Genomic DNA, 19,061 nt, shown 5'->3' with positions numbered 1-19,061 from the left:
TTTCCAGTTAAATATTTTTCAGTATTGTGTGTTAGAGGTGTAATTAACTGATAGTAAGATGTTTGATTTAATTTCTTCTGTTAACTGTAATGACTGACCTTTTAAGAACTGCCAGTATGATGGTTTGAGAATTGTTTTATATGTTATTAACTCTTTGTATAGATCTGAAATGGAATTTTTCTTTTCACAACTATTATATATAAATTCATATTGAAAACTTAGATTTGGAATATCTTTAAATGAGGAATTATTAATTAATCTGCATAAATCTTGGGTGCACAATAAACTGCTTTGTAAGGTTAACCAGTCATTTGTTGGAATATTATAAACAATTTTTATCATATGCATATCTAAAACATTTAATTTATTTACACATTGAAACCAGCATAAGAATCCATTTTGTTCCCAGGAGGTTATTGTTTCCCTATATATTTTGTGAGGAAAGTTTTTAGTGATTGTAAATGGGGTTAAAAGGTCAAACCAAAGTTTTAGATCTATGCAATGATAAGTTTCCTAAAGGAATTGATGTAATGATTAATCAGTGTTGTTTTAGAAGATTTTGTTATATTATATTGTATACTAGTGCATAGTATGTACTAAGGTTTGTTAGATTTGTCTAATATTAAGAATTTTTTTAATAGATTAAATTAATTTATTAATATAATCATTGTTAGTTCTTTCCAGTTGGCAAAATAATTTGAGTTTATCCAGTCTATTGTAGCTTTAAGCACAGATGCTTTTATATATGTTTCTATTTCTGAGAAGTTCAATTCTCCTTGTTTCCATGGTCTAATGTGATGATTTAGAGCTCTATTCTTTTTGGGATACCATAAAAATTTTATTAAACATAAGTTTATTTCTTTAAGAATGTATCTTTCAGGAATTAACTGTATTGCTAATGCTATATATAGTATTTTTGGCAATAAGACCATTTTTATTAATTGCAATCTGTCTTCAAAAGTTAATATTATTTTGTTCCACTTTTTTATATATATTTTTATTGTTTCAATAATGTTTTTATAATTATTTAATACTGTTTCATTTAGATTTTTGCATAACACTATTCCTATATAATTTAGAGTAAGTTCTTGTTTTCCTATGATGGATTGTAGTTCTTTTTTCTTATTTAAAAATAGAAATTTTGATTTTGATCTATTAAAGTATAGACCTGAAATCTTATAGGTTCATAGGTTCATAGGTAGGTAAAAGGCTATCTGCTCGAGGGCATTTATAAGCCTAGCCAGAGTGTGTCAGATTTCGCCACCCCATTGATTAATTAACTGATCCTCTGTCAAGCAGAGCCAATGAAGTGATCCCAGGGGTGCATTTTCTGTTACCCATCCACTCATCAAGGTTTCTCTTGAAGAGTGTTAGTGAGGGGCTCCTCCTAATGTAGTTTGGAATTTTGTTCCAAAGCATGGGGAGTCTCTGTGACAGGAATCTATCCCTCCAGCATGTTCTATTTATTGTTGGGGCAAGGTTTAGCTCACTAGAGCGCATGGTTCACAGTGACTTGGATTTCTTTAGATGGAGCATGTCCATCAGTTCTGAGTTGGACATGGCTTTATAAGTCAGGTAGAGATCACCTCTGAGTAAGTGATATGCCACTGAGTACAGCCAGAGTTTTTTCCAGTTGAGCTGCATAGGACATAATGTTTGCGGCAAGTAATCCTCTTGGTGAGGTACTTTTGTGGTCTTTCCAGCTGTTAGAAGTGTCTTGTGAGGTACATCCCAAATGGGGCATTGTACTCTATGATGGGTCTGATGAGTGATGACTAGAGGGGAACTATAACCTCTTCATTTCAAGATGCAAACCCTTTAGTAATTAGATGGGCCACATAGAAGGATTTCCTAACTACTTTGGCAATATGATTGTCAAAGGAGAAATTACCATCTACCTGGGTCCCCAGATCTCTTATTACCGCTTCCGTATTAAGGGGGCTGCCATCTATGTGGTAATTCGTGGGTGTTTTGTTTTTCCCAAACAGGATGATTATGCATTTTTTGGCATTTAGCTTGAGGCCATGAGTTTGACACCAGGTGTCCATCTCAGTAAGGCCCTTTTGGAGGATCTCCATGTCAGCTGGAGAGTCAATTATGGCTCCCAGTTTGCAGTCATCAGCAAATTTCATTAGCCATAGTCCTCCTTTGTTTGCCTGTACTTCTGAGAAGTATATGATGAACAGTAGGGGTTCCAGGACTGAGCCATGTGGGGCACCACTGACTGGTTTAGAATCGGACCTGGAGCCCACTATTCTTACTGTGTGAGTTCTGTCTGTAAGCCAGTTGGTAACCCATCTCATGACGTAGGGATTTATGTTCAGGCTGGTGAGTTTTTCTGTAATACCCGAGTGGGGAATGGTGTTGAAAGCCTTGGCGAGGTCAAGGTAGGCCGTGTGAACCACTTTTCCCTCATCTGTGGCCTTAGTGACTGTCTCGAAGAAGTCAACCAGGTTTAGAAGGCATGATCTGCCCTTAACAAAGCCGAACTAGGTCAGGTCAAGTGTTTGGAGGTTCCCAATGTCTTTGTTAATGAGTTCCATGATGATATGCTCCATAGTCTTGCAGACCAGGCTATTCAGGCTTATGGGGCGATAGTTACCAGGGTCTGTTGTGGCCCCTCCTTTACGGAGAGGAATAACCGTTGCTGTGTCCCATTCTATGGGTACATAGCCTGTGGAGAGGCTGAGGTTGAACTGCATGTTTAGGTGGGGGGTTAGTTCATTCTGTAGTTCATGTGAGACACAGCCTGGGACACCATCTGGTCCCATTGATGCTGTGTTTTTGGCTTTTGAAAGGGCTGTTTTCACCTGTGCATCTGTGATTTCCAGGACACTACACTTTTCTGGTACTGTTGTGGGCCCTTTTAGGGGTGAGAGGGGGGTGAAGTTTGCACTGAATCTATCTGCCAGGATGTTGGCAATATCAGTAGGTTCATTATATTTTGTGCTATTTTGCACTAGTTCAGTGCATATCTGCGAGTTGCCACTTAGATTCTTAACATAGCTAAAGAAGGCTTTGTGGTTATCTTTTGAATCCTTGGCTATTTTTCTTTCGAAGTTAGCCTTGGATGATTGTATGAGGGACCTTAGTTTCTTACTGATACTGATCAGGGATGTCTTTCCTTCTTGGGATTTGCTTTTTTTCTGAACTAGTTTCCTCCTTCTATTGTATAGCCTGTTTATGGCAGGGGTCCACCAAACTGGTTTCCTTCTCTTAGAGGAGCGAGTCTTGGTTTTGCTAGGGATGGCATGATCCATGCATCCTTGTAGGTGCTCATAGAGTGCATTTGTAAAGGTTTCTGCATCTTGGGCAGCATTATCCTTTAGCGTGGGGGCTGTGAAACTTACCACCTCTGTCTTAAGTAAGGTGAAGTTTGCTTTAGAAATGTTTTTTTACTGTGGTTTCCTTAGTTGGGGGTGGTGGTGGGGTGTGGACATCCAGAGTGATTAGTTTATGGTTTGATCTAACCAGTGACGGGTTGACCTCCAGTGTGGAACACCTGTCGCCCATGTTGGTGATGACCAGGTCCAATATGTTTTCACCTATGGTAGGGGAGTTTACAGCTGATCTAGGGCATTTGAATTGATGAATTCCAGGAAGCGCTGGGCCTGGGAGTTTGTACTCTGGTAGTTTTCTCCGTTAATAGCAGGGTAATTGAAATTGCCCAATATCAGGGTGTTTGGTAGGACCTTCATGTTTTCCAGTGTCTCCAGAAAGGTGGCGTGGTGGTCCTGGGTCATGGAGGGTGATCTGTAGCAGGTCAAAATTTGTATTGCAGATTTGCCCGATGTTAGTTGCACATGGATGATCTCCAAGGTATCATGTTGTGCCAATAACTTGGAGGTGTAGGTATCCTTGATGAATATGGATACACCCCTCCTTTTGTGTTTCAGTCCATGTTCTGTGGCTGAAACATGTGGTATAAGTAGTAGCCCGGTAGTGCTGGGGTGCTCTCTGGAACCTTGAACCAGGCTTCAGTTACTGCACAGATGTTGATGTTCTCCATACTGAGGAGTGCTTTGAGCATGTGCATTTTGAGATTTAAACTCCTGGGGTTGAGTAGCATAACCCTCAGTTTTTTGTTAATTGTGCTGTTTACGGAGGTGGGTTTGACTTTTGAGCCTTGCCTAAAAAAGGCACTATGGGGGCAGCAAGAGCCTTGGCCAGTATTTGAAAACCTAGGGGTGATAGGTGCAAGCTGTCTCTTGCAAAGCACCATGGCTTGTCGAGCATGTCGTCCCAGGCTGACAGACACTGGATCCCCTTTGAATGACACCAGAAGCTTAGCCAATTGTTGAAATTGATCATTTTTTTCTTTATACTGAGGTATCATTCTTGATGAGGGCAGAATTCTACTCAAGGTCAGGGTTAGACCAGCCTGGACTACATGATCAGAGAGCTCTCCCATGTCTCTTTTCATGTAGTCCAGGGAGGTACATCTCAGGTCATTCACACCAACATGAAAAATGACAGAGTCATGTTTGTACTTGTTCTGGAGTGACCTGAGTGCTTGTGTTATGTGGTGGATTCTGGTTCCTGACAGGCAACTAACAGTAACCTTCTGCTTGTCCAGCCTAGTGAGTGGGATGTCAATGTGCCTGACTATAGAGTCACCTATTACTAGTGTGTTAGGTATGTTACTTCGCCTTAAGGGCTGTGATTGTGTGGCACACTGATTTTGTGTTTTATTTGTTGTCTGGTTTGTGATGGGAGGTGCAGGTTGTTTGGGTGTCTGCTTTGGAGGTCTCTGATGCTTTTGCAGGTTTTTATTTAGAGCCTTCGAGTATGATTTTGTGTATTTATGTGTATTTTTTGCCAGTGCTGTTTTAGTAGGTCTATGTGTGGCTGGAGGTGTGGTGCAAGTGTTAACCTTCTCCCCTTGACTGTCTGTTACAGTCTTGGGTGAAGACAGCTTGGTCTCCAGTTTGGCTGTATAATTGCATCTCTCGCATATGTTAGTGTTTTGTGGTAGGAGGAGAGGGTTGTCTGTGTACATGAGGCAGATGTAACATTGCCTCAGGATACCCAGATTCATATGCTGGACTGGAGAGTACACCTGAAATTGCCCTTTGGTCATGCCTGAATAGTAGAGTGAGCTGCTTAGTCACTTGGTTGGTGAGGGGTGAATAAAGAGCCTTGCCCTGCTGGGCAATCAAGTGTCGGGGTATATTAGTGCTTGCTATTAGGTTTGAGCAAGTGCTGGGCTGTAGGATGCTTTTTGAGTGCTTAGGTTGAGAGACTAGTTTCAAGTGAAAAACTGAAGAGGAGACTTAGTAGAGCCGGGAATAATTTAACCATAGCTAACCGGTGCTGCCCAGTGTGCAAAACCTTGCAAACACGGTTTTTATAGTAGGGAAATCAAAGAGATAGAAATTAGCCCAAAATGGCCAATAAACTACTAACTTCTGGGCTGGAACCACTCCTCCAGGGACAGATAGTCTGCTCAAAGCTCCCCTCTCTCACAGGTAAACAGAGAAACTTTCTTCTATCCAAGTAAGGTATGGGCAACTCAGAAACTAGTATCACAGCCCTGAATTCAGCACTAGCCTGAAAACTGGACTATACTAGCTTAAAAAGGTGGGAAACTGAATTTTTTTGTTTTGTTTTTTTTTTTTTGAAAAGATAAGGCAAAAACAGTAAAAAAAATACACTTAAAACAGCTTTAGACGACTGCAAACGATCAGAAAAGGCTATCGCACTTTAATGTGTAACCTACAACAGTTAAACAAATTATTTGAACAAAAAATGACTTTTTAAAAGTGCAGGCAGTCAAATAAGTACAATATGTGAAAAAAACAAGCTTTTAAATCACAATAAATGCTGGAAAATCTGCGTTTAGACAGAAAACAGTTAAGTACAGCAAGAAAGTACAGAAAACTGATACTTAATCACTCCAAAGTCTCTCTTCTAAGCTAGAAGGCTTGTATCACTTTAAGGCTTTCTAGTGCTACCCAGTAGGTTAGTTACAGGAAAGATGAAAAACAAGCGCATATGTGGTCTTTTAAACCAGAAAGTTGAAAGAGATGGACAAACTGTCTAAATGGTCAATAAACTACAATTTCTGGGCCAAGAACCACTCCTCTTGTGGCAGACTGGCTACCTAGTGCTTACCACTCCCACTGATAAGCTAGAAGGCTTTCCTCCAACACAGAAAGGCTTGCGGGGCTCAGAAGCTTATCAACAGTCCTGGATACAGCAACTCTGTATCTGGACTAGGCTAGTTACAGGAAAGGTGGGAAACAAGTGCAAGTGTGGCTTTTAAACCAGAAAGTAGAAAGAGATGGAAAAAAAACTGCCCAAATGGCCAATAGCTACAATTTCTGGGCCAGGAACCACTCCTCTTGTGGTAGATAGGCTACCTAATGCTTACCACTCCCACTGATAAGCTAGAAAGCTTCCCTCCAACACAGAAAGGCTTGGGGGGCTCAGAAGCTTACAAAGTGTCCTGGATACAGCAAATCTGTACCTGGACTAGACTAGTTACAGGAAAGGCGGGGAACAAGTACAAATGCAGGCTTTTAAGCCAGCAAGTTGAAAGAGATGGAAAACTGCCCAAACAGCCAAATAAACTAATTTCTGGCCAAAAACTCACTCTTCCCATGGGGGATAGGCTACCTAGTTCTTACCACACCCACTGATAAGCTAGAAGGCTTCCCTCCAACACAGAAAGGCTTGGGGGGCTCAGAAGCTTACTAACAATCCTGGATAAAGCAACTCTGTAACTGGACTAGGGTAGTTATAGGAAAGGCAGGAAACAGGCGCAAGTGCGACTTTCAAACCAGAAAGTTGAAAGAGATGGAAAAAACTGCTCATCCAGCCAATAGCTACAATTTCTGGGCCAGGAACCACTCCTCTTGGGGTAGATAGGCTACCTGATGCTTACCACTCCCACTGATACGCTAGAAGGCTTCCCTCCATTACTTCTTCTAGCTCTCCTAATGACTCTCTGGAGTTTGATAGGATTAATAAAATATCATCAGCAAAAAGCATTATTTTAGATATGTACTGGTCATAGACTTCTATTCATTTTATTCTTGGATTATTGCGTATTATTTCTGCAAGTATTTCTATAGCCAAAGCAAATAAAATAGGAGAAATGGGGCATCCTTGTTTAGTACCTTTCATTACATGGATAGATTCTGAGGTGAAAGGACCTAATTTAATGTAGGCTAAGTTATTAATATATATGTTTTTTAGTAATAAGATGAAGGGAGGAGGAAATTCAAATAATGCTAAAGTTTTAAATAGATATTCCCAGTTGAGGGAATCAAAGGCTTTTTCTATGTCTAATCCGATTACAAGTGTTTCTCTATCTTCTTTATTCACATAATCTATAAGAGTAAGTATCATTTTAATATTATCTTGTGTGTGCCTGTTATATAAAAATCCAGTTTGATCATTATTAATTGCCTTTGAAAGTGGGATTTTCATTCTGTTAGCTAGGATTGACATGAATATTTTGTAATCATTATTCAGTAATGATATAGGTCTGTATGAGGTGCAAAGGTCTGATGGTTTATTATGTTTTAGAATTGCTGTTATGAGAGAATATTTCCATGAGGGTGGTATTTTTGCTTCTGACTGGACTTCTAGCAAAGTTTTATGAAAAAGGGAGATTACTGTTGAAGGGAAGAGTTTGTAAATTTCCATAATTATACTATCTATCCCTGGAGCTTTGTTAGATTTACTTTCTTTTATCTTGTCAACAATTTCTTTGTAGGATATAGGTTTTTGTAGGTCTAGTTTTAAGTTTTCTGGATTTTTTTATATTGATAATGTTTGTATCTAAGTTTATTTGATTGGTATCTAAATCTTTTTTGAAGTGCTCCATATAATGGAACTGAAATGCTTCAAGGATGTCTCCTATATCTGATACTTTTTTCCCTTTCTTTTCATGATATATATTACTAATGTTATTTGCTTTAGATTGTATTTTAATTCTTGTAGATAAGTTATGTAGATATCAGGGGAGGTGGATAATGAGTTTACTTTTAATTTTTCCAAGGCTAGACAAGTTTTGAATTTCATTATATTTTTTATTTAATTCCTCTATTTCCTTTTTGACTTCTGGACAATTCTGATTTTTTTTTTTTTATTCAGATTCCCACTCTCTAACTTTGTTTTTGTACCAGCTAAGGGTCTTACCAAATAAATACACTTTTAATGAGTCCCAAACCATGACTCTAGTGATTTCTGTTGTATTATTAATTTCAAGAAATACTTGTAGTTCTGATAACATCCAGGGTCAGAATTCTTTAATTTTCATGATATATGATACAATTCTAGTTGAAAAGATTGATAGTTTGAACTCGATTTGGATTTTCATTATTAGTGAGTCATGATCTGTGAAGGGGCATGGATCTATTGAGAAGTTGAGGAGTTTTGTTTGTAAATCTTGAACTATGAATAATTTGTCTATTCTGATTTGTGTTCCAAATCTATGGTCCTTATGGGAAAATAAAAAGATTTATTATAGTTTACTTTAAAAGTGTCTATTAAATGGATCAATCTATCTTTTGTGATTTTGAAATAGCTGCTATGCGAAAAGACTTCTTGGTAGATTCAGAAGCTTCTAAAGTACAATTAAAATCTCCTCCCAGTATAAGTTTTCCTTTATAATTGTTGGAAATAAGATCTAGGTGTTTTTTAATCATTCCTGCTCCAATTCCTGGGAATCAATATACATTGGCTAAAGTCCATATTATGTTATTAAATTTAACTATAACAAATGCTAGTAGACCTTCTTTGTCTTCATATTTATAAATAACCTTAGGAGTGGTTATGTTTTTCTTCCAGAGAATTGATACTCCTTTTGTCTTTGTTCTATAGGAGGATTGAGCTGACTGTATAGTTCTTAGGGTTCCAAATAAACCTATCATTAGTCTTAAAATGCATTTCCTGGAGAAATACTACTTGTGCCTTATTTAGATTTAAGTATTTTAGTAAGTTTGATCTTTTACTTGCATTATTTAAGCCATTAGTATTTAAGGATAGGAATGTTAAATCCATTTCAAGTTATTGTTGGAAGAAGCATTTTGTTTCTTTTTTTTATTTTGATTATAGTAGTTATACCATATTCTCTGATAACAATGAATGTTATTTTTATGTGTGTAAACTTGGGAGTGCTATTTAATGTTCTTTCTTCTTTAAATACAAGTAGGGTAGAATTCTAGTCAGGCTTTAAAAAAGTACTTTTATAAAACATTAATTCTAAAGTATCAAGTTCAAGTAAATATGAATTTCCCATTAAACATGGAATGAAAGTCATTCCTAATCCAACAGATAAAAATATATCTATTAGATTATCACTCATACCTTTAACCAACAATGTCAACTGAGCTCCATATGTTAAATTATTATATGGAAACTGTTCTTAAAAGAGATATAAAATTCTTTATTATTCTGTTGTTATTCTATATTATTTTATACATCAGGATGGAATGTTCATAGTGTAAACAATTATTTTGTTGACTTAGAAAATATCCAATATATAGTTACCTTTAAGAGATCCCAAACATGTCAGATATGTCATTTCGGATAAATTAAACACAACAGGGGAGCATACTCTAGATAAGCCAACAACAAATGGATTATTACTAAAATAGTTTGACTAAAAGGACTCTGTAGGATAAAATGGGTGATTACAAATGAAGTATAAATTTACTGTGGGTGTACTGCCCTCCTTTACTTTTCCATTCTTCAACTCACCAACTTCAACTTAAACTTATGAAAAGACATGGCTTATCAGTGGTATCCTGACTCTGAGCAGAGGTGCCCTACATTCCAGTGTCCCATGCTTTTACATATCTATACATTTAACAATGAACTATGATCACCCTGACAATTCCCACCCTGCATAGGAAATCTCCTGCTTCCAGAATGGGTAATCACATCAGGTCTAGGATGAATGTGTGGGTACCCATATGTTAATCAAGACTTGCCTTAGGTAAGCATTAATCAAATAGTGTTTAGAGCACCTTAGAGAGTTCTTGGGGCAGTTAGAAACCTCTTAAGCCTCTTCTCCTTTAACCAAAAACAGAGGTTTCCCTTTGTTTTGTTTTAAATCAGTATTAATAAAAGTAATTCAGCAAACATAGGTAAACAAAAATAGCATTCAGTAGTCCATCATGGACATGACTCGCAATCCATTAAACAAATCAATGACTAACATCACTCTAGTAGACATTATAAAAACAAATTAAAAATAATTTCCTAGCTATTTAAATTTTCTGATAAAGCAAAATGTTAACAATAAGCTATTTTATCTAGAAGAGTAAAGCATTTCAATTTTTCTTTGCAAGCATATATTTCTACTTATACTATAGTGTCAATAGCTGTCTTTGAAGTCTGTACAATACTTCACTTCTTACAATCATTCCTTTTTCAGTTCAGATTATATTTTGTCAAAACTGCAATGATATTTCAAGGGGACAATTAATATTTAGACTGATATTTCAAATGAATAACTCATCAGTTACCTAATGAATTAGTATAGAGTGTATGGTTAGTGCAAATATAACATGTTGCAAAAAGTAATATGTATCTGTTCGTGACCTCTAGAGACTGTCATTTGCAAGTGACATGTATAATGTAGCATTCATAGAGCAGATAGCTTATGGATTCAGGTTGTTAAACTAAGTTATGCTTATTAATCAGGCAGTTTCATTTAAGTTCACAAGTAATTTGGAGACATTTCAGTTGAGTTTCCAGGAATGTGTAATCCAATGTGGGTAATTTATAAAGTATTTACACGTTGTCCTATTAAGTTATCTAATTTACCCTTTCTTAGGTTATAATTCAATTTAATAGCTAAACAACATTACTTTTTTGTTATTTGTTATCTGCGAGCCTAATTGCACTTCGCAGATTCACAAAGCCCATAGAAACTGCCTCGGTTGTTTTCCGTTGCCATGACAACGCAAATATAGAGGTTCCTAATCAATGAGTGTTAAAAAAACTGAAACAGTTCACAAGACTAATAGAAAGGAAAAAAAGCTTTACTTCACACAAGCTACAGTACATTTTCCCCTCCTTTTATATATTTTGTTAATACTAAAGGAAATAGTTCAACTGGCAGTATGTATATAAACAAAACATTTCAGAGTTAATAGCTAACATGTCCCATAACCCATTAAGCATACCAGTGTCCACCATCAATTTAATGACTATTGTAATAACATCTAATTGAGTCCACTTTTCCTCATAAACATGAGTCACAATTCATTAAACAAATTAGAGTCTAACATCTGTCTAATAAACATTATAAAGACAAATAACAGTAATTTCCTAGCTCTTTCAATCTTTCTGATATAGCAAAATGTTGACAGTAATTTAAACCTCTGTTTTGTTGACACAGTTTGGTTGAAAAAAGAGATAGTTAACAGTTGTGTGAGATCGACAATGCCTCATGTTGGGAGATTTGCCCTTTCTCCACAGATTATGCAATCTCTGAGTTAGTATATATAATTATGATGGGATGTGAGGAGTGTAGGGCAGTATGGGGGCTGCAGTGGGTGGCTTATCCCTACAAAAATGCTTTTTAATGTGCATGGTCCCAATTTTCATTCTAAGAGCATACACATAAGTGTGTTAACATTAGTGTTTTCTATGTTAAAGTGTCAACATTAGTCCTGTCAAGGAAACATCGATTCAGCCTGGATCACTAGATCCATAGATAGATAAAGATTCAGATGGAGATATAGTTATAGACATAGAATCATGTTAATGTTTTTATTGTTTAATGCAGTTATGTTTACGGTATAACCATATGAGACACTAGAATGTTAACATCTTCTCTTTATACATAGTATAACTTTGGCTTAGCTTGGCTTGGCTTGGCTTGTGGCTGAAACTGGACCATTATGTATCAGATGGTTATTAATAAGTAAAGAAATAAAACAGCTCATTCATGTCAGGCACAAAAGTGGCTATATGCATGTTTGGTTATGTCCATGCCTTATAACTCTTGGAAGTGATAGGTAGATTTGTGAGCCTAGGCCAATGTCTCTGGAAGGACAAATCTTATGTCTTTGCTAGCGTGCATGCTTGTCAAGCAATATTTCTTTAATCATAACATGCACTTTCATTGTATGGGCACATTAAATAAGGCCAAGCAATGCTAAGATTCATTTTCAAAGTGTATACAAATATGCAAGAAAAGAGGAGAACTTGTATGACTACCACAAAGCAAGATATAATTACTGCTTATGAGTCATACAGAAATGCCATAAAGGAGTTAAATTAATTACATGATTAATACTGTTTCATAAAATGCAAAAATGGTGAATAAAAAAAGCTTCATGCATGCATTTATTAATGTGTTCAATTACTCTGTCTCTTTAAACAAAATAATGTATCACTAAAGAATTGTGGAATGCATACAAGAAAGGTTTTCTCCACGTCTTCACTTTTCTAGGTCAAATGCTAAATATTGAACTATAATTTGCAAAATTCATTTCTAGTTATGAGAAGTTAAACCTTAAATCAATGAATACATTTTCATGCAAAATTAACTTCATAACTGATTCTCCTGCTGGATATGTGCCACCTCCAGAAGAATGTGGAGTTAAGAGAAAATCAAAAGAGATATCAGTGTACCTTGCTCTCAAATGGAAGCCAGTCTTCTGGACACCCGCCTTTCACCACTGGTGGAGTTGTTGGCACTGCGGTTGTGTTAATGAAGCTGTTATGTCTCTCACATATGAAGTTGTATAGAGCTCCACAGTTAATATCCTCCCAAAAACCTAGTGAAAAATATTTTAAATTTAGTGGAAAGGTTGCATTTTTATGTATCTCAGATGCATTCATGCCTTTTGAATAAATCTGCAAAACAAAGGCATAATTGAGCCAGTAGTCTATGGTAGTTATTGATGATTCTTTCCTTCTGATGGCAGCTACAATTTGTATAATTTGATCTGAAGCAAAATAATTTCAACTCATTTATTACCTTGACAAATCCACCTTTCTGATTTTCAGTTTGCACGTTTCATAATTAGGAGCTATTCGGTTGACTCATTTGTTCTGAAATTAGCAATTATAATATGCAGCCTGTTCAGTTATGTTTTTCAAATGCAATAATGAAGGGACACAACTGCAAGAACAATGCAAACAATGTAAATACCATGTACATTAGGTCTTATCTGATTTAACAATTGAAGATATTTTAAGAGCCTTTATCTTGGGATCCATCATTCAAGGCAGTCAGTTGAGTCAAAAGGTATCACATCTTTAACCTCAAGAATTAATTTAAAAGGAAAAGTCTATGATACCTAAATGAATTGAATGCAGTTGCAAACGAAGAAATTTCAGCTGGAATGCAAGAGAATCTTTGTTAATGGATTCTCTGGTATAACATAAATATGAAGGCTTTGCAATACACCGAAAAAGAGAGAACAGATATTTGGGTAAAAACTTGTATTGGCCCATTTAAGAGGACACTATATTTAAAACAAGTGGAGGTATTAGTATGGAAGACTGAAACTGAATAGATTTGTCAGCTTTTAAAATTCCAGTTTCTCAGTTCTTTCAAATTTTTGCAATAGATAATTTAAAGGTCTGAACCCAAAGTTATTAGTATTAAACAAACACATGCAAAATCTTCCTTACTTTTATCCACTCTACTTTACTGTATGACACTCACAGCAGACTACATTTAGTTTACACCTTAATAAAATAACTTAACTGATTATGTTATTGTCAGCTATGATATGTGATCACCTTTGTCTGTGAATTTTGCTAAAATTCTCTAGACGATTATGTCTCACTGTGTGAAGAATATCAGCAGATCTGCTATTAAAGAATTATGAGCCCTGGATTTTGAAGTAATGAATATATAAATCAGCATACATCATATATCAATATACATCATATTCATCAATATACATCAATATACATCATATACATCAAAATCACACTTGTAATAATGAAACATTATGGTGTGTTTGTGCAGTAAGATCATAACCGAGGCTGAGCAAAAAAATCTGAGTGGGAGCAAGAGAGAAATGCTTTACAGGAGTGCCTAACTGCTGTAACAACTTGGTAAGAAGGTTCACATATGTCCGATACTTTTAGTTTTAGTCATGTTGTGGAAGTAACATGGCACACAGCTTTATATTAACTGAATGCAAGTGCACTAATTATAGGTGGAGTATATAGTGACACAGGCACACAAATGGAGTACTTTGCCGAGTATAGCAGACTACTGGAAAGTACACAGACAACCTAGAATATGTGGATATGTAATCAAAGCATGAGGCAAGTTAGGGCGTTATGTACTCTGTGAGTCATGATAATGAACACTATGGGAATATGTTCAAAGACTGTGTGACTTTGTGTCATGGGGGCATAATCACAGGCAATACAGCAGGAGTACAAAGATGGATGACATGCAAATGTTACAGGGTAAGGGAAGCCAAAATTGACAGTACTGTGACAGGGCAACAAAGTTCAGTGGGCATGCAATGGAATGTATCAGCTAGGTATCTGGATTCAGAAAGGATTATGATGTTGACATGTAGGACTTTTCCCTCCATCTCTCTATGTGTGTGTGTGTGCTTGTATATATTATATATGTATGTGTGTGTATATATATATATATATATATATATATATATATATATATACACACACACACACACACAATATGTGTGTGTGTGTGTGTGTGTGTGTGTGTGTGTGTGTGTGTGTGTGTGTGTGTGTGTGTGTGTATATATATATATATATATATATATAAACACACACACGCACACACGCACACACGCACACACGCACACACGCACACACGCAGACACACAGACACACAGACACACACACACACAGATTCATTTTACAATGCCGAATTTCTGAAAGATCAAATTTCATATGGCCGAGACCATATGATCGAACTTTCAGAACCTCAACATTGTAAAATAAATCCACAAAAACAAAAAAACTTTCTCACCATTATTGCAGTGGGGCAAGCCCCTCTGCACCCCCGCACACCCTGCAACTTAAATATACCAAGTCTGAGATTGCACTACAGCAAGGAAAGGGGAAATCTCCCATTCCACACTTTATGCAGATCTCCGTTCACAATGCTGAGATTCCGAAACTTTGATCATATGGTCTCGGCCATATGAAATATGATCTTTCAGAAATTCAGCATTGTGAAGTATACCCATATACGCACATAAACTTTCTGGTGCACTTATCAAACATAACAGGTGAACAGCTAGTTTCAGAAAGGATTACTGATGTTGGCACACAGCACTTTGTTCTTTGCTCTCTCTCTCTCTCTCTCTCTCTCTCTCTCTCTCGCTCTCTTTTCTGCTGCACTTACCAATGGTCCTCCCATGGGGTGTCTGTATGTCTCCAGGTCAAAGCAAAAGCATATGATACCTCTGCATGGCTTTATCCACCAAAATAGCAAATATACTGTGATGATTTCTTGACTGACTGCCACACTACCATTGGTGGTTGTGTGTGACATTTGTGTGTCCCCTTCGGCACTGTAGCATCCCATACAGAAGAATGTTTCTGCTATTTGCACATTTATTTGTGGGATATGTTGAAGGTTATACATGACCATGAAGTAGATATTCAGGCAATCGTGGGCTAACTTCCAGGTGGGAAAAGCTTGTGTTTGTTTTGGCAGGTAGATAATTATGTTGTAATCCTGTTCATGGTCATGCTGACCCAGCTGTGTCAGGGATTCAGTAAATGGCTGCATGAGGCAATATACCCCTACATCATTCTGTTCTTAAATGTTGAGTTTCACAGTCAACTATGTATAGAATAATCCCATTACAGTTAACAACAGACCACTAAATCACCAGAATGTATTCTACAAATCCTTTTCTCAGAGTTTTTATTGATTAATAAAAAGAGTCTCAACAAAATGTCCTCTTCAGGTCCCACATTGACCCAAAAACATTCAACCATCAGATTTACTCACCCCACACAGACTATGGTGTGTGTGTGTGTGTGTGTGTGTTTTTGTGTGTAAATATATATATATATACATATATATATATATATATATATATATATATATATATATATATATATATGGGTCTACATCACATCATCAGAAACACTATTCAGCGAACACCTATTCATTGACCCCAAAACAGTGAACACCATTTTATTGAATGTTCACATCAACAAATGTATTTACCAGGGCAAAGCATTAGATGTCCAAAATTTGGAAGTTGCCCTTTACTCCACTGTAATATGATCTCATAGTTGGTATATGTAAGCAAAGGAGTGTGGGTGGTATTGCTCCTCATTTTGGTGGGTTGATATATTGCACTGTGTGTATTGCTTGGCATGTTGGTCAGCTAACTATTTGCTCTGGGAAAATTTTCAATGATGTGTCAGTTCGATGAAAGGAGCATTTACTGTTTTGGGGTTGACAAATAGGTGTTTGCTGAATAGTGGTTTTGATGATGTGATATAGACCCTATATATATATACATATATATATATATATATATATATATATATATATATATATATATATATATATATATATATATATATATATATATATGTGTGTGTGTGTGTGTGTGTGTGTTTGTGTTTGTTTCTGTACAGAGAGACACAGAACATGGATAGAGGGTGTTCACTGTTCTTCTGTCTGCATTGGATGCTGCTCTGTCAAGGTCCACTGTATGATAGCATGGATATCCTGATAACTGAGACAAGGTGGCATTTTTACATGTCCAAGTGACACAACTATTTTATTGGAGACATAGATTCTACTAGGACATAAACTGCACAGTATAACAAACTGTATTCTAACATTTAATCAATGATACCAAGGAAAGTAAAACAATAGTGTCACATATTAACAAATTATAATGGGCATAGCACTCAGTATACAGTGATAGCATTATGTACTCAATATAATGCAATGTTTGTTTAATACCATGAAGAACTGTCTAAGTTACACTGCTGCTAATCCGCAGCCATGTAATTTATTCTTCAAACAGACCAGAATGACTTTACATGTCATTATGTAAAGGTAATCTGATGATTCTTCCTCTGTGGTGGGATGTTCTTCGCTGCTGTCATGTCTGGAGCAAGCAGTAGGTTCGGAGGGGATAACGTTCTTATGTAGCATGGACTACTGTTACAGACGACTCTGAACTTTTTTTGTTATGGATGTTTATGGTAGTATGGGACAGTGACATGCTGGTGATGTTACTCAGGATTGGGGTGCTAAGGGACATGTCAGCTTTACATTGCCATCTCTGTATTTTACATTTCCTTTATCTTTGATAGCTCACCTTTTAGACTGAGCAAGCTGCTGTAAAATTGAGATGCACCTTAGGTTAGTTGATAAGTTTGTGAATTATACCCAAACCTGACAGGCTACATGTGTACATATACATGGTACATGCCGCAACCTGTATCATCTCCACCACTGTATGCAGATATGGTCCACATTTCACATACATCTGTTAAATGTATAGGGCTAGGTCATGTTAATATTTATAGAATACTATCTCCACACATTATGAACCATGTTTGTATGTATTGTGCAAAATTCAGAAAAGTGGTAATATTTATGGTTGTATATACTGCCCAACATTTACACACGTGATAATACATATAAAGATTTCCAAAATATTATTCAATAATTAGATCACTGTAGCAGCTTAAAATAATAAAGTAACAATAGCCTTTGAGAAATCAGAACTTAATTTCTAGTCATTGTTACATTATAACAATACACATTATAAGACATTTCAAATGATTACTCTAAGAAATCATATTAAATCAATTTACAATGCAGAAAATAAGAGTTTGGACATTAAAAAATTGTTGCATATTAACTCACTTTAAATTTTATTTCAGACGCTATATTCTAATAAAGATGCCATGATTGTAACTTTTTAATAACAATACTATAAAGATCCCACTCCAGGACAGAGTCAAAACATTAGTACAACTGTTTACAATAGTTAAATTGTAGCTGTGTACTAAATCCCTAAAAAAGTAACTGTCTTCAAATTGTTAGTATTCCGGCTGAAATAAATAAACAAAATAATGTTTTCTGGGCTGTGTGTGCTTTAAATACTATTTAATAATAGTTTAATCTCTACAAATATTCCTTATTGAATTATTACTCTTTGATCATGATGCTTTTCATACCTATCAAAAACTCCCATCTACTCTCTTCATACAGACCAATAACAAATGCAAATATTTACTACAAATTTCTCAAGAAGATAACGCAAATGTGATAAAACATCTCTTGTCAGGACTTTTTCACTAAGATCAAATTATTTTCTCTGGTAGAAGCAAACTGAAGACAACATCAAAGGAGTTTTGTTTCCAAGTGTTTAAGTATCCAGTTGTATTCAGGAAAAAAATGTACCTACGTTGGTCAGAAAAAATTGCAACCTTTTGCTATTTTCAGTTGTAAATATGCTAGTATAGTTCAAAACAAAATGGAATTCCAAAAACAAAGAAAAATAACAGCTTATGGATTAAATATTACCTTTATATAACTTAGATAAAGTGGTTAAAATAGGATCGTACATATGTGATCCCTTTTTCATGATGTATGACTCATTAGTTACTCTCTCGCTTTTGCATTACCCACTCAACAAATAGCCCAACAAAATAAGGAAAATTCAGGCCATAAAGATATTTGAGCTTATCCAAATGAAAAAAAGTAAAATATCTTTATTTAAGGTGATAACTTTATTTTTGTGGCTTGTTTAGATACAATTACTACTCATTCTGAAACACCGTCTTCCTTTTCAAGGTTAATACACAATAATTCGCTCTAAGGATTTTGGAATATATGTAACTACTATTTAATTTTCAGTGTTATCGGGTCTTCATTTTAAAAGTCAAAAATCTTTAGCTTTAACCTTTTATTTTTCTACTTCACATAATCTTAAATACAAGCATGTTTAATACATGAATGTATTACACATTATTTAGAGCTCTACCTCTTTAATCCAGTCTACCATCTCATAGATTTAAACCTGACACCCTGAGCAAATAATGAGAAAATCAGTAAGTCAAAATACCACACATCTAATTATTAGTAAATAGACCAGGTA

At 35.9% G+C, this 19,061-nt stretch overlaps 1 protein-coding gene across 1 annotated transcript in view; it reads right to left on the bottom strand.

The window, feature by feature from the left end:
- The window catches only part of LOC122796778 (macrophage mannose receptor 1-like), a 2,090,270-nt gene that overhangs the window by 815,164 nt on the left and 1,256,045 nt on the right, over positions 1-19,061 (bottom strand). The window contains exon 20 of the mRNA XM_044065506.1: positions 12,601-12,746. Coding sequence (XP_043921441.1) covers positions 12,601-12,746 — 146 coding nt within the window. The remainder of the gene's footprint in view (positions 1-12,600; positions 12,747-19,061) is intronic.

This window comes from Protopterus annectens, chromosome 3.part0 (genome assembly GCF_019279795.1).
Source record: "Protopterus annectens isolate FY-2018-M chromosome 3.part0, PAN1.0, whole genome shotgun sequence".
In the NCBI taxonomy this organism is placed as follows: domain Eukaryota; kingdom Metazoa; phylum Chordata; order Ceratodontiformes; family Protopteridae; genus Protopterus; species Protopterus annectens.
This window is presented reverse-complemented; position numbering and strand designations above follow the sequence as displayed.